Source organism: Peromyscus maniculatus, chromosome 11 (assembly GCF_049852395.1).
Source record: "Peromyscus maniculatus bairdii isolate BWxNUB_F1_BW_parent chromosome 11, HU_Pman_BW_mat_3.1, whole genome shotgun sequence".
In the NCBI taxonomy this organism is placed as follows: domain Eukaryota; kingdom Metazoa; phylum Chordata; class Mammalia; order Rodentia; family Cricetidae; genus Peromyscus; species Peromyscus maniculatus.
In genome coordinates this window covers 75,496,039-75,521,860 of record NC_134862.1, presented here as the reverse complement: position 1 = coordinate 75,521,860, position 25,822 = coordinate 75,496,039, and the positions used below count along the sequence as shown (strand labels likewise).

The 25,822-nt window shown below is 46.3% G+C and overlaps 1 protein-coding gene across 6 annotated transcripts; it reads left to right on the top strand.

The window, feature by feature from the left end:
• Nucleotides 1-10,781: 10,781 nt before the first annotated feature.
• On the top strand, nucleotides 10,782-25,633 carry Pogk (pogo transposable element derived with KRAB domain). Of its 6 annotated transcripts, none has more exons than XR_013043379.1 (7): nucleotides 10,782-10,916; nucleotides 12,131-12,264; nucleotides 17,771-17,897; nucleotides 18,577-18,675; nucleotides 20,323-21,801; nucleotides 24,096-24,582; nucleotides 24,655-25,633. XR_013043379.1 is itself a non-coding variant. In XM_076547929.1 (5 exons), exons 2-5 carry the CDS (start codon nucleotides 12,133-12,135, stop codon nucleotides 21,786-21,788), a joined length of 1,824 nt encoding a protein of 607 aa, XP_076404044.1. In that variant the 5' UTR covers nucleotides 10,782-10,916; nucleotides 12,131-12,132; the 3' UTR covers nucleotides 21,789-25,633. The 6 variants fall into 6 exon arrangements, 3 of the variants coding, with proteins under 3 accessions (XP_076404044.1, XP_042114454.1, XP_076404045.1); XR_013043380.1 differs by lacking the exon at nucleotides 10,782-10,916 and adding an exon at nucleotides 11,270-11,679; XR_013043378.1 differs by having other exon boundaries at nucleotides 20,323-24,550; nucleotides 24,622-25,633.
• Nucleotides 25,634-25,822: the final 189 nt, after the last annotated feature.

Genomic DNA, 25,822 nt, shown 5'->3' with positions numbered 1-25,822 from the left:
CAAACTGTGAGAAGGGTCAGTGAAACCTGGCTCCAACCTGGCATGGTAAGACACACCTGTAATTCAGCACCTGGAAAGCCAAGACTTGAGCTGTGACAGAGCACCAGCCTAGCATGTTCAAGGACCTGGGTTCCAGTACCTTCTGTACCCCTTTGCACTCTCCTCTACCCACTCCCCCCCCCAAAAAAAACCTAGCTCAAAAAAGGAAGAAAAAAAAAAAAGACCAACACAAAGGCTCAGCCACTTTAGGCACTTTCTAGAGATAAAGATCAAAATATGCTCTTTGATGAGACCTTAGAAAGGACTCAAGAGGGCTGGAGAGATGGCTCAGAGGTTAAGAGCACTGACTGCTCTTCCAGAGGTCCTGAGTTCAATTCCCAGCACCCACATTGGTGGCTCACAACCATCTGTAATGAGATCTGCTGCCCTCTTCTGTGTATGTAATAAGTAAATAAATAAATCATATATATATATATATATATATATATATATATATATATATATATATATATATCCTTTCAGCTGCACTCAAGGGTTGATGGGAACATTAAATGTCTCGTCTCAGAAGCCTGAAGTGACTAAAATATTCTTGCTTGGGTTAAGAGAGAGAAGCATATCCCCAAAAGAACAGTAGGTGTGGCTTTGGCTAATAATGCCAATTGGAATCAAATACTTAGAAACTCAAGCATTTCTTAAGAGTTTTATGCCAGAAAAGAATGCTGTACAGACACAGTACAAAAATGAACTGAAGAGCTAGAGAGCTGTCTCAGTATCTAAGAGCACTAAATGTTCTTCCAGAGAACCAAGGATCAGTTCCCAGAACCCACAGAGTGGCTCACAATAGTCTGAAATTCCAGTCACAGAGATCTGATGCCCTCTTCTGACCTCTGCACACATGTGGTATACAGACATACATGCAGGCAAAATACCCATACACACAAAAATAAAAAGAAACATTTAAAATAGACTTCTGTTCAATATTTAAAAGGTTTTGCAAGCTTTGAACTTGGAAGCAAGCTAAGAGATTATTCTGTCAACAAAACAATGCATTCCCCCATTGACCTCTTCAGAAGGGCTGAGGAGAATGATGGTAAAGGACCTCCCAGAACACAAAAGCCAAGTGCTGAAGAATCACAGACTTTGGAGTCACTCATAACGGATCTGAAACCAGGGCCCACAGGGCAGTCTATACTCCCAGGGCAAGGCGATCCACCATTTGTCCACTGGTAATTCAGCATTGTTATGATTATGACTATTTACCATCTCGCATTTTTCAAATGAAATCATTATTTCTCTTATCCTATCTATAAGCCATTTTCTTAATCCATAAATCTAATCAAGTAAACCTAATAAAAGCCATTAAAATTTGGACTTTGTGTTGATGGTATGATTAGATGCGGCTTTGGGAGATATTAGAATGGGTATGGGTACTTTTTTTGCATGAAGGAGCTTAGATACAATGTTTAAACCAAATTTTTGGTCTTACTTTTCCATTTCCTTGTGGCAGTATTATTTGTTGGCACCTTTGTTGTGGCCTTATAGGAGACATAATGCATTTCTATGTCTGTTGACCTCAAGCCTGGCCCCGAAAGTATTTTGACCAGTGGGATATCAGTAACATCAAAACAAAAATGCAACTCTCACCTTCAAAGGGATAAGAGATAGTTTATTCTGAATTCTAATATGAGTCACTATACCCTGGAAAAAACAGATTTGGGTCACTCCAGAGTCCATGTTCCAACATGGCCACAGTTCTGGGAAGTTTCATAGTAACTGAACATAAGTCATAGATCAGGACATGTTTCAAATGCCCTGGTGAAAGCATCGTGGAGGGTGAGAGCAAAGGGAAAGACTGTCACAGGTCTCAGGGGCTGTCTGACAGCATATGGAGCTTTTGGTTGGTTGCAAAACCGGTGCTCTGTCTGTACATTCCAGATGACTTTCCTGATAGACACAAAGCTGTAAAATCAGGCACAGAAGACAGCAACGAATGTCTGTAGAAGGGCTAAAAATGTGCAAAGGTCTTGGCATGAGACTCTGGATCGGCAACACCCCAATCCATAGTCACTGAAGTTCTAATCGATGAGTCAGCCTTGCAGAAGGTTCAGTTTGAAGGTACAGCTTTTTCATGAGAACTTTTTTTTCCCTACATCAGATATGTAAAAACTAAGGACTGGTTCCTTTGTACAGTGAGGTTTTTTTGTTACACGGCAAAACTTTTCCTAGGGAGACACAACAAACAGGTCTACTCACCCCGACAGAGAAACTCTGAAAGACCAAAGTGCAGATACTGAAGAGATGTTAGCCCACTAGAATGAAACCGTTGTCCCCTTTATAACAGGACTGATCCTAACAGGGCCAGTTGTCTTTTGTTGTTGTTGTTGTTTTCCAGGGGCCAGTTTGCTAAGACCTCTGCCCCATATTACCCCACCATCCTACACTGACTCATGTCTGGCTTCAATCAGACCCTCAGGAAGTACATCCAGTTTGATAGCCAATCAGGGTGCTCCCCAGCCACAAGCCAGAACTTTCCTTGTTAATTTCAGTCAAACAGACCCCTGACACTGCAAACACGGTTGCTGACCAGATGTCATGAGCCAATCATAAAATGATCCCTATACCAATAAGGGTCTACACCCAATCACTTCAAAGTGCACTTAGCCACAGCTGGAATTCCCCCTAATCCTGCTTAAAAGGAGCCTGCGAGCTTCTCTCAGGGTCGCCATTTGCCATTGTGTCAGATGGTTGACCCCTGCATGCTGGAATTTCTTATTAAACACTCTTGTTGATTGCATACATGACTGGTGGTCTTTTATGGAACTTCTTGTGGACCCTAACAAGAGCATGTGGCTCTGGCAGGTCTTGCCCTTCTCCCCATTCCCTCTGTTTGCTAAAAACCATTAGATTACATTCCCTTATTTGGCCACTTCTTCCTCTTGAGGCTGACTTCCAAAGTCCTGCAATCAGAAGCCCCCTTTTGTTCACCTAATTAACATACCCAATTAAAATTAAATACCTCATCCTAACACAGGGTTTCCCCCTTTACATTTATAAACTGCCATTTGCTTATGTGACACGTCTGTCTCCCCTCTGGGACAAACACCCCTGCCCCCTTTCCTTTGTCCCCTTCCCCTTCTCCCTCATTTCCCTACCTACTTTACCGCTGCATCCTAGTCCATTCTAACACAGACCTCCCCATTTTATCCTCTTAAAATTATATCTGCAAGGCCATTTGCTGCTGTTTTTCTGCCTAAGTCAGTGAGCAGCCACTTTAACTTTTTTCCCTCCTTAATAAAGGATGTCTCCATGAAAACGAGTGTTTGAGTGTGGCTGGTTATTGGTGAAATTATTAAGACCACTCCACGTAGTTAAAAGGATATTTATTTAATGGCGTAATTCACAAATTAAGAAATAGGTAGGTCGCAGGGTCTGGGGAAGGTGTATCGAAGTCCAGCGGTGTTCTCTGGAGCTCTGCTCGGTCCACCTCTACAGTTCAGGGTCCCGGCACAGAGAGAGCGCTTGCCCATACAGCTCTCCGGTCTCTAGGTGCCTCCCCTGGCCCCGCCCCGTAGGCGTGACAGTTGCCAGAGTCTCTGTGGGGGTTGGAACTTCCAGATCCAAGCTGGAATGGCTACCCACTACAGCTGGTGCCTAATCCAGGGTCTAGAAGGGGATTCCTTTCAGATACCACCAAAGTCCAACTTGGTGAACCATGAGTTTTATTGGAGTTACTTACAGGAAATTACTCAAAGACAGCTGCATCACCATGGCCCACCCCAGCATGGGTGACAGCTCACAAAAGTTGGGAAACCTGGAGCACACTGCACAACATGCAGATGAGAAGACTGAGCAGATGCCATAATAGGCTACTCAGTCTTTTCTCAGAGATCATACCTCAATTTCAGTTTCCTGAGACTGAGCAAGAAGTTTCTGGGAAAGCCATGAACAAAAGACAATTAATCACTGATGCCCCTGACAGCAGAGACAAGGGAGATAGGACACTCCAAGCCTGGGCCACTGAGTCAGCCCCCACAGTCAGTGTGTGCTAGGCCAGCCAGCCTCCACAGTAGCTCAAGGACAAACCCAGGGACTTGTCCAGGCCTGCCCCAAAAGGGAAAACTGTACCCTGACCAGCCTTTAACTAGCCCTGGCCAGTTGGAACATACTGATATGGTTGTCACTTGCTTGGGTCAATCATATCTAAAATGACCTAACTGTCTTAGGATCTCCCCTTGGCTATGCTTAAAAGGAGCTCACACTTCCCTCTTGTGGGTCTTCACCATCTTGCCTTTGCATGGGATGGCAGGCCCTAGCATGCTGGAAGCTTTCTCCAGATAACAAATGCTCTTGCTATTTGCATACTTGGATGGTGGTCTTTTGTGAGACTTCACCAGGACCCTAACAGTAGACAGCTCAATAGGTTGGAGAGTGTCCTTTCCTAATGACCCTTGTCTAAACCTCTCCTAGGCAGCTCAGCTGGTTTCTGCTTCTATGCTGCTGAGCTATTGAATCTTCTTGACAGTTTAGAGGCCTGGGAGTCTTCTTTGCATCTTGATTCTGCTTTCTCTGGCAGTGAGGGGCGTAGTGAATCTGGTCAGTTTCAGGAACTTCCTGAAGCTATATCCCGTTTAAAGTGCTTCCCTGCAGGATACAATATTTCAAGCTCATCAGAAACTACCACACAACGGGTTTACATCTGGGGGCTCTAGCAATCTGCAGCAAGAAGCTTCCACTAGGTAACTAATCCCCCCAAAACCCAATGGTTTATAATAATATTTATTTTCACGTTCACTGGAAAATATTATTTTCAAGTTATCTCAATGGACATGAAACTGGAAACCATGTCCTGTGAGGAATTATTGCAGAAAACAGAGGTATTCAGAAGGGACTTGAATCTTACCATACTAACAAAGCTTTCAGGCTTGGTTTGTTTGACATCTCCCAGGAATACCTTAAAGTTTTACTTGGTGATTTCTAAGTATAGGAGTCCAAGAAACTGTGGAAGGAAGACCCCAGACTCAAATAGTATGCAAGAGCAAAGAGTGTTTATTTACCAGCATATGCGGGGTCGTTCATCTGTATAATATGGCAATGACCCGGGACAAAGGTGCATAGGTCCTTTTAACCATAGCTAGGGGAATTTCAGGAACAGTTAGGTCATATAAAGCATGATTGGTTAAACAAGCAGCAGCTACATTAATATATTGTTGATTGGCTGAGGTTTTAGTTTTTCTATCTTTGGGCATACTGGGGCAAGTCTGGGACTGTTTCAGGGGGTTACAGGAACTGTCCTTTTTTGGTCACTGTCTTGTGGGGACTGGCTCAGGTCTCATGCGTCCTTCCCTCCTCATCTCTGCCATCAGGGGTGGTGTTGACTAACGGCCCTTTGTTTGGAAAAAAAAAACTTGTTTGCTCTTAAAAAACTGAAACCTGGATCCAGTTGTAAAATGAGGGAAATATAAATTTCACGTAAGTGATTTCTAAGGGAGAATCTTTCATCTAATTGTGGGTCAGATACCACAACTAAAGCTGACTCTATTGGCAGCTAGACAGACTGACTGGACTTGGTTCTAGGTGGAGCTGGATTGGATTGGTTTCTGAAGGAATAGCCAACCCATGAGAAATCTTTCATTGCTTTTCACTGAACTGTCCCAGGCAAGCCCCCTGCACAAGCGCAGGTCAGCTCTCCACCCACAGTATGCTATGCTTCTCTGTTTGAACTTAAGGATGCATTTTATCAATACTTTGAGGATATTCTCTATCATACCATTTAAAGTTCCTTATAAGAGATGTATGAAAAACTTGTCCCATCATCCATTGCCAAGAAACACTTGGTTTTCCACTGAAGAACTAGTTTGCTTTTTCCTTTTAAAGACTTTTTGGTAGGAAAAGACAGTGATAAATGCATGTCAGATCTATGCAAGAATGCTTGGAACACTATGGCATTAATAAGTAGTCATGCATAAGTTAAGTTACCTTGATGGATGAGAAACTGGAAACCATGTCCTGTGAGGAATTATTGCAGAAAACAGAGGTATTCATAAGGCATACTTGCAGGGGCACATCTTACCACACTAACAAAGCTTTATGGCTTGGTTTGTTCGTTATCTCCCATATATACCTTAAAGCTTTACTATGTAATTTCTAAGTGATTTCTCAGGGAGAATCATACTTTACTCTCCCTCTGAAATGCCAGAATCTCAGCAGAAAGGATATGGTCATCAGTGACACTTTTCTTACCCTTTTTCCCTGCCCATCAAGGGTACCTGGGGATATCTACCATGAAATTGGAATTCTCCATTCCCCTCCCCCAGAGTATGACTATGAGAGCTGATATTGAGAGCTCTAAGCCCAAAGTGATCTTCTGTCATTGTCTTAATTGGCTATCATGACAAACATGCTCTGAAACATGACCTACCAGCACTCAGTTCCTTGAAAATAGTGATGATTCCTACATATAGTTATTTGCCTTTGGGCCATCCAGGAAGCATTCATTACACATCTCATTCTATACCCAGTGAATGAGAATGGTTCCCATAGGCTTAAATATTTGAATTCTTGGTCCCCAGTTGGTGGAACTGTTTGGGAAGGATTAACAGGTATGGTTTTGTTGGAGGTAGTCTGTCTGTCACTAGGGGCAGGTTTTGTGGTTTCAAAAGCCCATGAAATTCCAGTTGGCTCTCTGCCTCCTAGTTGAGGATAAGAATGTAAGCTTTTAGCCACCACATAGCACCATTCCTGCCTGCCTGCTGCCATACCCCCCACCATGATGGTCATGGACTCAGCCTCTGAAACTGTAAACCCAATAAACTGTCTCTTCTATAAGTCACCTTAGTCATGGAATCTCTCTACAGCAACAGAAAAGTAACTAAGACACCAAGAATGAAAGAGAGTGAAGTTCAATGTTTTTGTCATGGCAGAAGTCATCAGCTCTCAGAGGTTCACGTGGAAGCAGACCAAGCCTCTTAGAACTTCTGCTTTGAAGTCACACAGGGTCCTTTCTACTCACATTCTATTGGCCAAAGTATATCACATGGCCATGCCAAGTGAATGGGGCACTGAAGTTCATCCTGCACACAACATCCCAGCAATAGCACAATGTATAACAGTACCCCAGGGTCACAAAGGACAGTCTATTGATTCAATCTGCAGAAGTACCAGAGAACAGAAGAAAGTGGGCCAGAAGCCATGCTGATCTAAAGACTATGGAGCCTCCACTGGACAAGGTCAGAAAGGCATGCTCATCAGAGACACTTCAGTCAAAAGTGAGTATTTTGTGGAATTTGAAGCTTTGTGGAATCTTTGAAAGCTGGGTGTAGAGGAGGAGGTCCACTGTCCTCCTGTACCACTCTTTTTAAAGTAGAGTTTCTCCCTGGATCTGGAACTCAGGTAGGTGTGTAGAGGGGTGTGTGTGTGTGTGTGTGTGTGTGTGTGTGTGTGTGTGTGTGTGTCTTACCCCTGGCAGGCGGTGAGCCTCAGTGGCCTTCCTGTTTCCACTCTCCTAAGTGCTGGGATTATAGGCCTGCACAGAACCATGCCCGGCTTGTTACATGTCTTCACACTTGCTCTTAAGCACTGAACCATTTCTCCAGCCACACCTTTCGGAACCTTATAGTATGGTGCAGCTATACTTCAACAGGAGTAAGAAGACATTAGACCAACAGCAGCAACACTAAAAAGACTCATTACATTGATTACCTAGGCGTTCTGCTGATAAATAAAGCAATTCCTAGCAGCAATCCATGCTGTCAAATTACTGCAGCCAGGCACTATCTCAGGGATTTGCTTCAGCCACTCCCCATTCAGATGAAGTTGTACTGAGAAGCAAATCACTGAATAACTGAGGGAAAGCCCATGCAGTGTACGATTCTTCCCCCTTCAGCAGTTGAGGAAAGCCAAGCAGACAGAAATGGCTTGACTTAGAGAACGACTTGAACATTCATGTCTGCAGTGCATTGTTCCAAAAAGGTCCCTGCACCTCTTCAGAGAGTAAGCCTTCTTAGCAAGTAAGTCCCTAAAACGTGGGTCCCATGGCAGTAACTGAAAGCATGGAACTGTTGTTTCAAAATAAGAATTCAAGGGGCTGGAGAGATGGCTCAGTGGTTAAGGGTACTTATTGCTCTTGCAGAGGACCTGGGTTCAGTTCCCAGGACTCACATGGTGGTTCAGAAACCACCTGTAACTAGAGTTCCAAGGGATCCAATGTCCTCTTTCAGACCTCCATGGGCATGTAGTGTACATACATACAGTGTGCTAGTTGGGTTTTGTCAACTAGACGTAAACTTAGACATATTTGGGAAGAAGGAATGTCACTTGAGGAATTGCCTTCTTTAGACTGGCTTATAGGCAATTCTGTGAACCATCTTCTTGATTAATGATTGATGTGAGAGGGGCTAGCCTACCAGGTGATATCCCTGGCAGGTGGTCCTGGGTGGTATAAGAAAACGATCTAAGGAACCAACCAGTAAGCAGCACTCCTTCCTGTCTCTGTTTCAGTTCCTGCCGCCAGGTTCCTGCCTTGAGATCCTGCCCCAACTTGTCTTCATGATGGACTTCCACTGTTAAGCTTAAATAAATCCCTTCCTCCCCAAGATGCTTTTGGCCATGGTCTTTTATCACAGCAATACTAAGACATACGTGCAAACACTCATACACATAAATAAATCTTTTTGAAAAACATTAAAAGATTCAAATGGGTCACTGAATAGCTTCTTCTTACAGGTACTTAAATATATTGGAGCTTTCAATGACTAGAACTTAGTATTGCTTTTTTTCTTACATCAGAACACACAGTCACTTATGAAAGAAGTTGAGGTGCCAACAATCACCCAGAACCCTTGTCTCTTCCTGACAACCTTCTCACTTTTCTGTTGGAAACTGCCATTCCCCTCAGAAAAGTTAAAATGGGACTGTCAATCAACTTAAGCTGTCACTCCTGTTTTTAAAAGATTAAACTTACACATCAAAAGAGCTGTCCATTAAGACAACAACAAAGAATTTCTAACCTCCCCTCTCAACATTTTAATTCCTGTCTGATGGTTAAGCCTTCTTTGTTCTTGTCAGGTGTTAACATTGCAAAGATGTGTCTGTCATGCTGTAGCTTATGAATTAAAAGCAGGGCACATCTATGCCATGGCATTTGTGCTTATACACACATGATGGGCATGCACACACATACAGAAACAATACATTTAAAATATAGATTTAAAGAAAGCTTGGGGCTGTAGGCAGAGTTTTTCTATGTCCCAGCAGTCACTCCCACATAACCACACAGAGACTTAATATTAATTATAAATGCTCAGCCGATAGCTCGGGATTGTTACTATCTCTTACAACTTAAATCAGCCCATTTCTGTTCATCTTTGTGCTGCCGCAAGGCTCATTAACCTCATCTATGAACTTCCTGTGTTGCTTCTTCAGCAGCTCCAGCCTCCTCAGACTTCATCCTTCTTCCCAGCATTCTCTCTGTCCCCAAAATCCTGCCTAGCTATCAGCCAATCTTTTAAATTTTTATTTATTTTACAGTGTTCTGCCTGCATCCCTGCAGGCCAGAAGAGGGCGCCAGATCTCATTACAGATGGTTGTAAACCATTATGTGGCTGCTGGGAATTGCACTCAGGACCTCTGGAAGAACAGTCAGTGCTCTGAACCTCTGAGCCATCTCTCCAGGCCGAGCCAATCAGCTTTTTAATAACAATGAGAGCAACACATTTTCACCGTGCACAGAAGGATTATTCCACAGCATGGGGCTGTGGAGACAGCTCAGGGGCACTGCTCTTAGGACCAGAGTTTGGTTCCCAGCATCCACATCAGGCAGCTCACAACTAACCTGTAACTTCAACTCCAGAGGTATACCACGCTTACCCTTCAGGAATAAACATATACTCATGCACATGTCATTTAAAATAATAAAAATAAATCTTTAAAAAAAAATTCTTTCCTTGATCAGTTAAGCTCTCAAGTCCTCTCCTGGGTGAGGCAGCTCTGCCTAGGTGCCCGCCCCATCCTCTGCTTGCCCAGCCTAGTTTTAGCAAGAATCCCCCAAAGTTAGTTTAGCACTCTTGGTATCTGATCACCCTGGCCTGCTTTCAACAAGAATCCTGTTCAGTGAGTTTAGCAAAGACTCCCTCAACCTTTGTTAATTCCTCTCAGTCTTTTTCCATCCCCTGACATCCACACCCCTTCCTCTTGGCTATAAATCATCAGCCCCCAAGTAGAACTCAATCTCTCTTAGTGTTTCAATAAGTATCAAGTGGGTTTTTGTTTGTTTGTTTGTTTGTTTTAAACAAGCGCCCAACAGAAATCTTTTAACTGTATAATTTCCTGGAATAATGAGGGTTCCGAGGTCTCTTGGAATATTCTCCACAGAGCTGCAGGCAAACAACTCGAAAGACCGTCTACACTGCTGTAGACATCCAGGGGATGACATGCTTGGGAGTTAATGGGCAACCCTACAAACATCTTCAAGTTCGCGTCTCTGGAATGCCAAGGAACAGCGTTCTGGCCGGAATAAAAACGCTGAGCCCCGTCACCCCTCCGCCTCCTCGGCGGGCTAGAGTCCCAGTGCATGTCTGGACGCCTGAGCGCCGCGCTCACCGGTGCTCCGCCGAGCAAACGCCCACCTCGGCGGCGGCCAGCGAGCCAACCACCGCGGGGCACCGCTCCCGAGTTCTCCGGGAGGGGGCCCGCGGCGCCGACGTCGCCGGAAGCACCGCCGAGGCCTGCTGACGTCAGCCGCTCTTAGCCCGCCCCCTAACACCCTCGGCCCCGCCCTCCCCTCCCCTCCCACCACGTGTCCTCGCTCGGTCGCCAGAGGCCGCGCTGGGGCGGCTGGAGCGGCGGAGCCGATGGCGCGGTGAAGGGCCGGGCCGCTGTCCTCGTCGCCCCCCTGCGGCGACGCCGTCCGCTCGGCCCCGGTGAGTGCGCGCGGGCCGCGGGGCTGGAGCGGCTCCTTCTCGGGGCTGGCGGGGGAGCGGGAGGTGGGGGGGAGTCTGGGCCGCGGCGGGGCGGGGGCCGCCGCCGATGGCAGCTGTCGCCGCCGCCGCCGCCTTTGTTGCGGGCCGGCCGGAGAGGAGGGCGGCGCGAGCTGTGGCCGCCCCGCAGGTGCACCGGGAACCGGAGCTGGGGGGGCGTGTGCCGGGGGCGTCCGGGCAGGGTCGGGCAAGATGGCTGGAGTGAGCCGGGGTTGGCGGCGGCGGCGGCGGGCACCTTCGCGCCGGCCCCTCCCACCTCCCGCCCGGCCGCCGGGCGCAGGCCGCGGCCAACTTCAGGCCCCGGCTCCTGGGACCTCACGGGCATTCCCACTTCCCCAGGCCGCTCTCCACACCCCACACCCCGGAAACATTGGAGAAGCTGACTCCGAACTCCCGGGAGGGAAGGAAGATCTTTGCTTTGGAAGTCCCGCAAAATGGGACGCACAAGATGCACACTCACTACACACCCAGCAGTTGCCGGCAGTCTTTTAAGGGGAAGCTCTTTGTACCGGCCTGAGGCGGCTTCATATACAGAGAATTTGCGACCCAGAGGGGGGAGGAATCCTGCCAGGTCTGGGTTGGCCTCCGCCACCCAGGCACACCCCTCTGTATCACGGACTTGGCTTTGGCAGGTCCTCTAAGGAAGAAAGACTGTTAAGTTTGTGAACTGGCGTGTGGACAGCGCCTGTGAATCTGAAAAATCCAGGTGATAAGTATTTCTTTTGCTAACTATTCAAATGTCCTGTCTAGGCTCAGACTCTTTGACCTGGTAGCACATCAGCACTGCTCTCCTCTGGCGCTGATTCGGTGTTCGGTTGGTACTGGCAGTGGGAAACTTACGAATGTCAGTGCACTGTTTGAAACCTCTTGCTGGAATACTCATCCGCTGTTCTCGGTTCCGTCCATCTGTACAAATGGTTTCTGAAAACTAGCCTGGTTTCTGAACCACAGAAAGCTTTTTAAATATTTGAAGCTAGCCAGGTATATTATCTGCCCACAGCCCCTCTAATAATAATGAAATAGGCCACTTTCCCTGAATCCCTTCCTTCTGGCTGGAAGCAGGTAATGCTTGGCAGGTTTGTGTGCGCCCCAGGCACCCTCTCACGGTCTGAGAGTTCACACTGACACCTGACATGTCTGCTAAATCTTGCATGCAGAGATGGAGTCCCCAGCCTACCCTCTAAATTTGACTCTGAAAGAAGAGGAAGCAAAGGAGATTCGGATCCGAGAATTGGAGGATGGCCCCCTCTTAGATATGCAGAAAGTACAAATTTATTCAAAAGGCGCATGGGTAAGTAAGAGGGTGTGGGATCCAGCCTGAGAGCCGGGCTTGCTCTAGGCCTCCTCCTGGGGCAGACTTGGGAAGTAAAAATAGCCCAGTCTCATGTGCTCACATTCCTGAGAAAACAGCCCTGTGGCTTCAAAAGGCCGTGCAAGTAACAGAGGGAGGAGGTGGAGGTGGAAACAGCGGGCCGCCGAGCTGACTACAAGTCTCAGAAACTGAGACCTTGACTTCTCGTCACTCTCATTCACCCGTTTCCCATGTGCCTGACGAAATATCATCATAGATATTGTAGGCACCAAGTGTATGTAAGACTTGGGTCATTGAGTTACCATGAGGAGAATTCAGGCATAACAGGTGACACCCAGTGCTCCATGTCCCCCAGGTGTAAGTGGAAATGCTAAGCTCCAAGGGACACACAAGTGTAAGTGCAACAGTACTTAATACATACATTTATTTGCAGTAGTTACTGGAGTCATGGAAATTTGAGTATGAGCTGTAAACATTTTAGATAAGCAATAAATTGACATTGCTTAGTTTTTTTTAATTGCATATAAACATTATCAGTATCATCAGTACGTAGTATTCTTTGTGCCCAATAAAAAGGGAAGCCCTTCATCGTAGAACACAGAGCTGCAGGCAAAGAACTAGAAAGACCCTTCTTCCAAATGCAGAACCTCAGGTACTAAAAGATGTCTGCTTTGCTGCCCGGATCCTTGTGTACACTGACTTCCTGAGCTGCAGCCCTACCAGGTGGAGCGTGTTGTGTCTCAGTGTAAACTGTCCATGTACCACCAGGCTCTGGACTTACTGGTCTGGAGCTGTGCTGCCTTTTACCCGTTCATGTTTGTCCACCCTGTCCCTCCCCAGTTCTGACTCATGCAGTGATCAGTTCTGGCAGCTTGAAGACCTCAAAGCAGCAGGATTCTGAGGCTAAGTTGAACAACCCAGCATATCTAAATGGACTGGAGCAGTATGGAAATGGGGTGCAGTCAGAGTAGATATCTGATTGTGTTGAGCAAATGAGAAAAGCCAGGTGAGGAGCATGCCTGGCCCAGGAAAGAAAGAAGGGAGTAAGTAGAGTGGCCGGAGGCTGGAGAAGGGAGCCTGGCCCCTTGAGAGGTGGGACTGGGATTTGGGCATCTGTAACCTCTAGGAAGTCTGCTGCCCATTGACAGCTACTGCCCTATGTTATAAGACAAGTCCCTGCCTTCATGGAGCCCCCAGTCTCAGAAGGGAAAGGAGCCTGACAGGGCAGTGGGGGTCAGTTCACATGCAAAAGCGGGGAATCTCATTCAGGCCTGAGAGTGTGCTTCCTGGAGAAAGCCTGCTCTTGAGCAGTGGACAGTTCTGCCCCCTCCCTACCCTGGAACATGGACAGTATACGGAGATGACCCAAAGTAGAGGTTGGGTGTGAGGCCCTGCTAGCATCCTCTGTTCGAGCCAATGCATCTACAGTACAGTTGAAGGTACCCTGCGCATACGACAAGGAACTGGGTAGTCCACAGTGTCAGTAGTGTGTGGTTGAGACACTGATCTAGCACATTAAATTAGGAGAGGAACAACGTAGAATCTGTATTTTAAATGCATATTTTGATAATAATTAAGATGGTTCATAAGAACTACTCACATGTAAGCTTGCTCTCTAGTAGAATTGGAGTAGAAATACAGTTTCAATAGAAAGAAAAATATACTTTGAACTGAGTCTTATATTGAGTGGATGAAGAAAGGGAAGGGAGAGAGCTTCCACTCCAGGCAAGAGAACAGCGTGATCAAAGGCTTGGGAGAGAGAGGCTGTGGGTGGAGCTGAGATACCCGTGAAGCTGGAACCTTAAGTGTGAGACAGGCAATAGCAAAAGGTAAGTCAGGGGACATGGTGTGCTGCACTGCGCGGTTAGAGCTGGCCTGAGTAACTCTAGGGAATGAGTCTGGTTTGGTTTGGTTTGGTTTGGGTTTTTTCGAGGTAAGGTTTCTCTGTGTAGCTTTGGAGCCTGTCCTGGAACTCACTCTGTAGCCCAGGCTGGCCTCGAACTCACAGAGATCTGCCTGCCTCAGCCTCCTGAGTGCTGGGATTAAAGGCATGCACCACCACAGCCCGTTGAGGAATGAATCTTATGTCAGCCTACATTAACAGGGCTCTGTAGAGCAGAGCTGGAAGGATTACATACTATAGTCACCTTGGTAAGGCCAGAGTAGCCTGAGACAACACTAGCTTTGGAATCAGACTGTAGCTGTATGAATTCAGCCAAGCTACTTAGCCACTATTTCCTTAACCATAAAAGTTGAGTAGCAATCCCCATATCCATAGCTTAAATAATTCAAAGAGATAATATGTTTATGTGCATGGAAATACCCCAGGCAGTGCCTGACCCAGCAGGGGCTCCATTGATGCAGAGATTCCAACTCCCCTCAGATGCCTATTATGTAGTAGGCCTCCAAGTGTGAAGTGCTTTACAAAACAGTTACCCTTGGAGGTAAGTATGGGAATGCCAGCTTCCCAGATGAACTAGGCAGTGCACACAAGCTAAAGAACACTTCTCCGATGAGCCCTTAATCATGTGAGAGAGGAAGGACAGGAATTGCAGGTTCTTACCTGTTAGGCCAAGGAAGGATGACTGAAGCTTGAACTGCCTGCAGACTGACTGCCTGGCTTCTCAGTTTTAACTAGAGCCAGCACTGTTTACCTTCTGTTGTCTTAGATCAAATCAAAGGTCTGCTTAGCAGGGCTCAAAGTCTTGCCCGTCTTCACAGGGCTCTGGGAAGACTTTCTAAGCCTCTCTGTTGTGCCTGGGGTGGGGTGCATGTTGTGGACTTGTTTGAAGATCCTCTAGCCACGTGATAATTAGGAGAGGATGAGTCGTGTCCCCCCCCCCCCCCCCCGCCAGCTCTTGAAAGTCAACATTTATCCAGGTCTAGAATGTGTTACCTGCTCTGCAGGGATTGAAATAACTAGGCCTGCATTCTTCTGTCAGTGAACAGAAGGAGATTATAAATAGTTATGGCCTAGATCTGGAACTTGTAAGTGAGTGAAAGGCCAAAGAGAGAGTTGTTTAAAATCTTGGGTAGTAGGAATAGAAAACACTGGAAATTCTCTAAGTTGCCTGGTTTCCAGAATGAGGAAGTCTGAGGAATACCTAGGGACCACACCATTTTTATCTCCTTCTCTTCCACATGTAAAGAATTTTTATTCAATTTTACTCCAAAGAGTTGACTTGGTTTTTTGGCAAATAAAATTTTAATCGTTTAAAACTGTTCCAAGTATGACAAGAGAAGAGAAATCCAGAGGTGATATATTTGTCTCAATAGCTCATTCAGTAATGCATGGTATGTGCCTACCAGCTATAGCAGTAGTTGTCAACCTTCACAGGGGTTGCAGACATCCTGCATATCAGAAATTTACAGTTCATAACAATAGCAAAATAACAGTTAGGAAGTAGCAATGAAATAATTTTACCATTGGTGGTCACCACAGCATGGGGAACTGTATTAAAGGGTCACAGCGTTAGGAAGGTTGAGAACCACTGAGCTGTAGGAGCATCCTAGGCTCAGGGAAACAAAGTCAGCACAGTCTCTTTTCAGCAAAGTCAGATCAAAGTGATGAGCAGAGCCATGAAACCAAATGCACGGTGTGACAAGGCACCAGAGTGTTGAGCATGACACATCAAGGTGTTGTGTAGGTGTGCATCCAGCCTGGAGACTCGTGTTGCCTGGCCTGGGTCTTGGCAGACAGGTGGGTGTGAAAGAAGAGGACCTCGGGCCAAGGGGAAGAAGAGTGGGCAGAGGGATATAGGCATCAGGGAACGATGAGCAGTTAATACAGCGGCAGCATCGGTGGAAAGTCACTCGGGACAGAGCTTGCTCCTCTCTAGTGAGAGCCTTGGACTCACACAGTGCTGGGTCCACATCTCAACCTTGCCCCTGTTGCCTGTGTGTCTTTTGTGTATGTGAGGATCCTCTGAGCCCATTCCCCCAGCCCTTGCTAAACTGGATATCTTTGCTCTCCTGTGAGATCATTGGGGGAGATCAGGAATCAGTATAGGGCCTATCCTAGTAAATGTTCCCATATAGAAGAGAGTTTGGAGGTGGCAGTATAGGAAGTAGGCCTAGTTAACAAGGGAAGAAAGGCCAGGATGTGTGAGTGATTGACGGCTTGACTCTGAAGAGGCTGCAGGCCATACATATACTGGTTTTTCTAAGCTAAGGAGAGACAGTATGATCACCCAAGCCCAGATACAGTTTTGAGAAGTTTGAAGGAGAGTGCAAAGTGGGCAGCCTGAAATAAGTTCACTAGAGATTTCTTAACACTAAATTTGAGCTTTGGAGTAGGACTTTTAATGGCCACAAAAGAAAATGCAGAAGAAAGAAAAGCAAATCCATTGGAGCAGTAAAAGATTTTGGTTGCTGGCCATCTTTAGCTAGGAAGGCACTCCCTCCTTTTGGAATCCAGAAAAAGGATGGATGAGTGGGGGAGGAAACAGAGAGCCTAGCCTGGCAGACATGCCCACCATTTTGCTGGGATCTCATTCTGTAAGTGAAGCCCGAATTAGCCCTTCTCTGCTACTTATGCTCCTATAGATTGGAAGGGCCTAATAAAGTGCCTTCTCTGCCTGGCTCTCCTCAGGATAGCTTTGGTCTTGAGTCAGCAGTAGGAAGTGTTGACTCTGATAGAAGAGGAAAGTGTGTGATCCACAAAGATACCATGGAAAGCAGTAATCCTGTTCAGCTTGAAATCCAGCCACCTGTGCTTAGGGGCTCTGGCTGGGAAATAGGGAGGTGTAGGTTGGGATGACATCTTCGTGGGGGTACTTATTTGGGGTGTGGCTGGTTCTTGACTTTCAAGTCCCAAGTGAACTGTGAGCAGATAACATGCAGTACCTGAGGAGATGATGCCCAGGGTCCCCCAGCCTGAGGATGACAGCTGCTGTGGTGGAACTCAGGAGGGCCTGCACACACCCCGTTCCCAAGAGCAATGAGAATAGACAGACCATTCCCCCTGGGTGAGAGCCCTGACCTGACCTGTGAGAGTAAAGGCTGTGTGTAGCGGTACGCCTGCATTACCGATACCCGTTCACCATGTCCGAGCGAAGGGCTGCGGATTAAAAATAGAGACGAGACAGCGAGTCATTCGCCACGACTGAATGCCGAATGCCGTTTATTGAAAGGGAAGAAACCTTAAATACAGGCTTACAACACAAATGGAGGAACCCCCGGAGGGCAGAAGTTCGCTACCAATGGTCTACATTCCAGACCCAATGTTCTACATTCTTGCATCTAAGTTGTTAACGCCCAATGTGCAGGATACACAAACAAGGAACTTCCCTTAAGCATTCAGAATGGTGGATACTGGCAGGGAATCTGCCACAGGGAATCTGTGAGCAAGCCACTCACAGTTGGGGGCCAGGGCCCACGGGGCCCACAGCTGTGCTCTACCCACTTGTCTGTCAAAGCTCAGCAGATGTGAACATCTGTGTGCATGTACATACCAGTCATTGAGAAAGTACTCTTTGTGTTCCAGGTACCAGCCCTATTTGAGGAGGTGGCCATATATTTTTCGGATGAGGAGTGGGAAGTTTTGACAGAGCAACAAAAAGCCCTCTACCGGGAAGTCATGAAAATGAATTATGAGACTGTCTTGTCCCTGGGTAATGCTTTGTTTTCCTTTGTCTCTGGGAAGCTCTGGGCTCAGAGAACTGTATCACTGTCTCTGTCTTCTTGGCTACGTCCAGTCTCATCTGAATGGGACTTCCCTCCCTGTGCCTGTGCCAGCTTCATTTCCTGGTTTTGATTTGGACAAAACATACAGATTACGCCCTTCTATTTGGAAACTTGTATTACCTCTTAGAACAGTCCTCATTAGACCCAGTGTTCCCATTACTTAAAAAAAAGTGTAGCCTTCAAAATGCCATCATAGATCTAGGCCTTTGTTTTCTTGATCCTTGAGAAGGAAAGCTTTGTTGTCCTACCAGCCTCAGACACTTGGGCATACATCCAACAGTACTCCCCAAAATACACACACTGACATCATCCCTTTTTCTCAGAGTATAACCATTTTGGAGACTTTTCCAGTTTTGATCAGTTGGGTTCTGAAATACTACTGATTGTTTCAATGGCTTTATCCATCTACCTCTCTGCTAGTCACTGCATGGCTGTTGCTAGTCCAGCTCCATTAGCAGAGATCCAGGAATGCCCGGACAGACTGCTTTCATCCTTAATGTCTTTTAAGTATCACCACGCTCTGTTCCCATCTTCTACAGTGGGGGGTGAAGGTGTTTCTTACTCGGTAAAACACAGCTGTTTCCCTGCTTTATTTCTTATGAACAGAATTCCCATTCCCTAAGCCAGACCTGATCAGTCGGTTGGAAAGGGAAGAGGAGTATCCTAATTCTGATGAGTGGCGGCTCCAGGGAGTAACCTTGACAGGTAATGAGTGAACCAGTTCAGCATACACCCAAGGATAACAAGCTGGGTTTTCAGTTTCCATGTGTATTCTGTAGATTATTTAGGAGTGAGGCACAAAGATTATGTGTAGGCTTTGGAATGTAAAGATCCCCCTTTCTAGTACTGTATTGACTTGGGGTAACGTCTTTCTCCTAGGCCTCCATTTCTTCATTATTGGTCGTGAGTTTACACTTTGATGTGCAACCTGGTGTGTGGATGAAGTGAACTGAGGCTGATACAGCATTTGGTCCACACCTGAAAGAGCATGGCTACTTGGGTGCCATGCCACATGCCTCTACAAATTAGGCATAATGAGAGGAAAGGCCAAGCACATGTGTAGATTGATTTACTCTGGGCTTTCTCTTCCATTCTGGGTAGGAAAGGCACTAACAGCTATAGTATACATTTGAATAGTTATTTCTAAGAAGTACCTAATTTATCAAAAGAAATGGTTGGAAAAACACATTTAATCCCAACACTTGGGAGGTAGAGGCAGGAGGATCTGAAGTTCAAGGTCATCCTTAGCCAGCCTGAGCCACATGAGACTATCTTGAAGGAAAAAAAAAAGTATGTGTGTAAGTGCACCCACATACACCTACATACTTACACTTACATGTATATGTGTATCATAGTTTTGAGACTACCAAAATATATTTGCTGTTCTCTATGGTTGGGTTTAAAATGCTATATTTCACAGATTCCACAACATGCTTTCCTTTTTGTTTTACTAACATTGCAATTAAGAATGCCTCTTAAAATGAATGGCATGTGAGAGCTATTTTTTTCATGATACATAATAGTGCATTTTATAGCCAGTGGCCTTTCTGTTTGGAAGATGCAGTAATCACCATAAACCATGTTTCCTGTGACTGCCTTCCAGATGCAAATGTACGATGAAACAGCTTCATCTTTGCTGTGCAGGAACCAGGTGTCTGCATTATAGGCTTAATTTTGCTGACACGGGTTTTGCCATAGATTTGTTTTTATTGTTTTATTTTGGTCTGGTTCAGTTCAGTTAAAGGGCTATGACTTAGCGCTTGCACAGTGCTTCCAGATTTTTATAATATTAGGTAGTAGTATGGATACATTTGGTTTCCCATCCACATAAACATTGGGTGATGCTGGTGGTATGGGAGTGGGGATCGACCTAGGGCCATGACATGCTAAGCAAACTCTACCCCAGTTGTCTTTTTTTTCCCCTTTATATTTTGAGACAGTGTAGCCCAGTGTAGCATTGAGCTTGTGATCCTCCTGCCTTTGCCTCCCAAATAGCTGGGATTACAGATCTACACCACCAGGCCCACACATAAACATTGTTTTCATCTAGACATGGCCCTGATATTATTTGCTCCAGGCTTAGTACCTGTATTCATTTCTCTTGTCACTGCCTAGCTTGGTGACCTTGATATTTCATAGTATCTGTGGTCTTTTTGCTCAACTGCAAAGGTCCTCTGCTACACACAGTATCCATGGTAATGGGACAGAGATAAGGACTTAGGCTGTATTATTTATTAAACTTTGGGTTCACTTTTGATGAGCTCCAGATTAAACATTATGACCTCCCCAAATCTATGAATAAACCATTTTACATACTGGTACTATTTTTGTCCCTCCTTATTTGTCTTCTAGAAAATGAAGAATCTGACTTTACGACTCCACAATGGGCAAGCCCAGTGAATACCACCACCTATTTCCCTCAACCTCAGCACTTCACCAGCTTTTGGCATCTGACTCGGGACATCACTGAACTGTCTGAGTGGAGTGAGGGGTACCCCTTCTACATGGCCCTGGGCTTCCCAGGATATGACCTCTCGGCTGATGACTTAGCTAGCCGGTTTCAGTTCAGTCGGGGCATGCGTCGCAGTTATGATGCAGGGTTCAAGTTGATGGTGGTAGAGTATGCTGAGAGCACTAACAACTGTCAGGCTGCCAAGCAGTTTGGAGTATTAGAAAAAAACGTTCGAGACTGGCGAAAAGTGAAGCCACAGCTCCAAAATGCCCATGCCATGCGGCGGGCATTCCGAGGCCCCAAGAATGGGAGGTTTGCTCTGGTGGACCAGCGTGTGGCCGAGTACGTCAGATACATGCAGGCCAAAGGGGATCCCATCACCAGGGAGGCAATGCAGTTGAAAGCTCTTGAAATTGCCCAGGAAATGAACATTCCAGAGAAAGGGTTCAAGGCAAGTCTGGGCTGGTGTAGAAGAATGATGAGAAGGTATGACCTATCGCTGAGGCATAAAGTGCCAGTTCCCCAGCACCTGGCCGAGGACCTGACTGAGAAGCTCTTCACTTACCAGCAGAGTGTGCTGACTCTGCGCCGGACACATGACTACGAAGTGGCCCAGATGGGCAATGCGGATGAGACACCCATCTGCTTAGAAGTGCCCTCTAGAGTGACTGTTGACAACCAGGGTGAAAAGCCTGTCTTGGTTAAGACACCAGGTAGGGAGAAATTGAAGATCACAGCCATGCTGGGTGTCTTGGCTGATGGGAGGAAGTTACCCCCATATATCATTTTGAGGGGGACATACATCCCCCCTGGGAAGTTCCCCAGTGGCATGGAAATCCGCTGCCACCGATATGGGTGGATGACTGAGGACTTGATGCAAGACTGGTTAGAAGTTGTGTGGAGACGTAGAACTGGAGCTGTGCCCAGACAACGAGGAATGCTGATCCTGAATGGCTTCCGGTGTCATGCCACTGACTCCGTGAAGAGCTCCATGGAAAGCATGAATACAGACATGGTGATCATCCCGGGGGGCCTGACCTCCCAGCTGCAGGTGCTGGACATGGTGGTCTACAAGCCTCTGAATGACAGTGTCCGGGCCCAGTATTCCAACTGGCTTCTGGCGGGGAACTTGGCACTGAGCCCCACTGGAAATGCTAAGAAGCCACCCCTGGGGCTCTTCCTGGAGTGGGTCATGGTTGCATGGAACAGCATCTCAAGTGAATCGATTGTCCAGGGGTTCAGAAAGTGCCACATCTCCAGCAACTTAGAGGAGGAGGAAGATGACGTCCTATGGGAAATTGATAGCGACTTGACCAGAGAAGCACCAAAAGACTGTGATCCTGAAAGTGTGGCTGAGGGTAACTGAAGGAAGAGTTGAGGTCAGGAGTGGATCTCTCATCACCGTTGCTCTGGTCATGGCTAGCACTCACTTCTTTTCTGGCCGTTGGTTTCTCTTTTCAAGTTCTCTTTAAATAAGCCTGCCGTGCCAGAGTAGACAGCAGGCCAGCAGCATTCTCATTCATTCTCTCTCTCTTTCTCTCTCTCTCTCTCTCTCTCTCTCTCTCTCTCTCTCTCTCTCTCTCTCTCTCTCTCTCTCGTATTTCATTCTGTGGCCTGGATCCAAGAGCGCCAGTGTAGTGGGTGAGATGAGCAAGGAGCTGCCAGCGCACTTCACATGAGAGCAGTACCACAGCTAAAGGTTACTTGGGCATAAAAGCATAGTCCGACATTGTCTGTTCACAAAAGCTTATCTGAAAAGACAGCTCCTTCTCTTACACATGCTGGACTTTCAGGGCTGGTCTCTTTACTTGCATTACTTCACACAGTTGCACTGCCTTTTGCTCATCTGCAGGACCATGACCCAGGGAGAGAATGAAGTCTGCCTTTAGTACCTCTGAGCCTCAGGTCTGCGTCCTAGGGTGGTCATGCCATGCCCACCAGGGAGATGATAATATGTAGTGCTTGCTTTCCTCTATGAGGGTTGAGAGTCTGAAAACATCCTAGTCTCATGGAACTTCAGATGGGGTGAGCTATTACAGTCAGTTCCTGTTGTCACCAGATGTCTGAAGGGCATTTTAAGTTGAATCTTGGAAGTTGTGCAGAGCTGCTTCAGCAGTTAGGAGAACATCTGTTCTTGCAGAGAACCACAGTGTGGTTCCCAGCACCCATGTCATGCTGCTCATAACCACCTGTAACTCCAGCTTCAGGGGACCCAGTGACCTCTTAGCCTCCTAGGCACCTGCAGTCACATGCACAGTTCCACACACAGAAACACAGTATATATGTAATTAAAAGTAAATCTTGGGCTAGAGAGATGGCTCAGCAGTCAAGAGTGCTTACTGTTCCTTCTTACAGAGGACTAGGGTTCAGTTCCCAGCACCCACATGACAGCTCACAACCAGCTGTAATTCCAGTTCCAGGGGATATAGTGCCCTCTTCTGTCCTCTGTCAGTTCCTGCACGAATGTGGTGCACACAGCCTCATGCCAGCTCACATGTATATACAGAAAAACAAACCTTTTTTAAAAGTTAATCTGCACTGGAAATAGTAGTACAATGAGTAAAATTTAAGGCCCTAAGATCATCAAGTGGGGGTGGGGGGTTGTGTGCAGAAGAGGAGAAACTTTGGAAGGAAGCAGGAATGGGAGCCCAGCAGAGTCCACCTAGCAAAAGCCTGGGGCCCCCCACACACACCTTGAACAAGCAGGAGAATGCCAGAGTAGGGAACACATGGGAAGCACAGACAAGTCACCCATTCTCATTCTCTTTTTCAGTCCACCTGCAGCCTTTGAAAAGGAAAGTGGCCTGTCTTTAACAGAAGACCTAGAACTATCTTAACATATCTTCCCCTTTAAAAAAGAAAAAAAGTCTACTAGTGGACATTTTACTTGCCCGCCCATTTTGTGCTGTATAATCACAGGCTCTTGGTGACATACACCTCCTTCCTGCTCTCATCTCCTACCCTTGACACTGAGCTCTAAACTTAGGGTAGAGCAAGCGGTTCTTCTTACTGCATTCCGTGTCCCCACTCTGTATAAAGGCCTGTGGATTCAGGCCCCTTTCTGTTGACCACTGCTGCCCCAATAAGCTCCAGACTTTGAGTTGCAGAATGAGTCTTTTCTCATTCTTGCTTTTCCCCTCTCTGTTAGAAAACATTTTCAATTTTCTAAGCAATTTACCACTCCAGGAATCCAATCAAAAACTGTCAGAAGAGGAGAGGGCAGAAAACCATGCTAAGGCACAGCTGTGCACACAGGTACTCGCATCCCACATCAGCTTGAGCTTCTCCTCCAGATGCCGCCCTCACTCTACAGCTGCTGGGGAGTGATGGAAAAAGACAGGGATTCACAGCAAACAAGATCCACAAGGCAGCCATTAAACCACCTCCTGACATGGAATAGAATACTGTTTTTGTTAAAAGTTAGAAGATAGCCAGAAATCCAAGCTAACTATGATTGAAACATGTGGGAGGAAAAAACTTGTAAGAAGATGGCTGCAGAGAGATCAAAAAGGGCAATGAGGCTGTGAGCATCCCAGGTCTGGACGCAGCCAGAGTACCCCATCTCAAGACAGCCCCACCCATCCACCCCATATGGTGTCAGCCAAGCCTAAGACCCTTAGGTTTAGCCACAAGCTTAGAAAAGAACCATTCCACCCCATTTCTCCTTTTGCAGCTGTCTTCCCTGCCCATCATAGAAGCCTGTAAACACGAATGGACAGATACCTCCTGGAGAAGAGAACATTGTTCAGCACCAGGATGCACTGTCACTGCAGCTCTTGTGTCTATTCCGTGGAGCAAAACCTGGAGAGGATACCTTTGCACATGCTTCAGTAGAACCTGTTTCCACGCAGGTCAGGACTACAGAAAAGCTTTTGGAGAAACCCGTCACTCGTGTACTCCTGTTACTTATACATCTCACTGAGCCAATGAGATTAATAACAGGAAAATCGAGACACTGGCATAGTGCCAGAAGATGGCTTTTCTGTAGGTAATCTAGGTTAGTATGGAAGATAAGCGTTTTAAGACAAATGATGCTGTTACACTTGACCTTCTTAATCTGGTTGGCAGCTAGATCTTTTTCGGGTCTTATTGAATGGCCCTGCTTTCCCCGTTACCCTCTTGAATGAGGCAACCCTTTGGTACACAAGCCAAGTCTCTAAGTCATCTGCTGTCTACACAGAACAACCCTCTTTAATGAGGCGACCCTTTGGTACACAAGCCAAGTCTCTAAGTCATCTGCTGTCTACACAGAACAGGGCCCACTGACCCGTACTTACTTGGTTAATTTCTTTAATATTTTTATCAAAAGGGCAGTGGGAGGGTTTGGGCCTTGAGCTACAGCTGCTTTTAGACTTCAACTCGACAAGACCAGGTGTGAGTCACCGACTAGTGTTTCCACAATAGTAATTTGCATTCCTGCCTAAGTCAACTGTTACGAAAAACATTCCTTCAAAGCTATCTGTGCTGCAAAAGTTCTACCAGAACCTCGTAGGCAAAGCCATTGCTAGATCTGTCATTCCAAATACTCAATCTGGCCAACAGGTTGCTGTGACCACTTCTTCCTCCAATCAGCTCATGTGGACGCTGTACGCTTCTGGGCATCTTTACCAGTTTCTACTCAGGTACTCATTCTTGTGTTTGCCGTCCACTTTTCTGATCTGTTTTAACCAGTCATTACAGCTGCCCTGTTTGTCAGAGTTCCAAACACATGACCCTGACTTCTGAGATCTGAATGGACTGACATTTTGTTTGCCGTCAGCTTTGTCTGCACTGTCTTGTCATCCCCACATGGCGTGTTACGCTCCATACCATCGGTGGTGGTGGTGGTGGTTTCTTCCTTCCACTGTCCTCTTTCCCAACTCTGTTTCTCTTGCTTTCGAGCTTAAACGATGCCATGTTGGGGTTTCCACACAAGCCAGGTATCTTGACAAAGAGTAGAAAACAGACAACTTCTGTTTCATTCCATAACACCACCATCAGCTGAGATGCCTTACAGGTTACATAGCACTGGAACTTTCCTAGCGTGGTGGTTCTGCTGTCAGGGTCTTCTGGGTGCTTTCTTCCACTGAGTTCAGATGATCTATGCCTAACAGAGCCCAGTACAGCTGTTTAGCAGAATAACGGTTACCAAGAATTACCATAGCACATTGAGACTGTACTCCCTACTAGATAGAAACTGATCCCAGTAATAAACTTTGATAACAAAGACAATAGGCTCTGGTGGTTTTATTTATCTACCCATATTGTCAAAAGTTTTTAAATTTTTAAGTTAAAAAAATTGAAGCTATTGCCTATACTTTATTCATCAGATTTGGTAGCACTGTATTACACCTTTGAAGCAAAGTCTTCATGGGGTGTACTGTTACAAGCATTTTTTTTTTAATTGAGGGGAATGTGAGG

Coding starts and splice junctions, on each gene's coding strand:
- Pogk (XM_076547929.1), top strand. CDS start 12,133: ATGGAGTCCCCAGCCTACCCTCTAAATTTGACTCTGAAAGAAGAGGAA. Junction 12,265..17,770: donor TTTATTCAAAAGGCGCATGG/GTAAGTAAGAGG, acceptor TTTGTGTTCCAG/GTACCAGCCCTATTTGAGGA. Junction 18,676..20,322: donor CCAGGGAGTAACCTTGACAG/GTAATGAGTGAA, acceptor TTTGTCTTCTAG/AAAATGAAGAATCTGACTTT.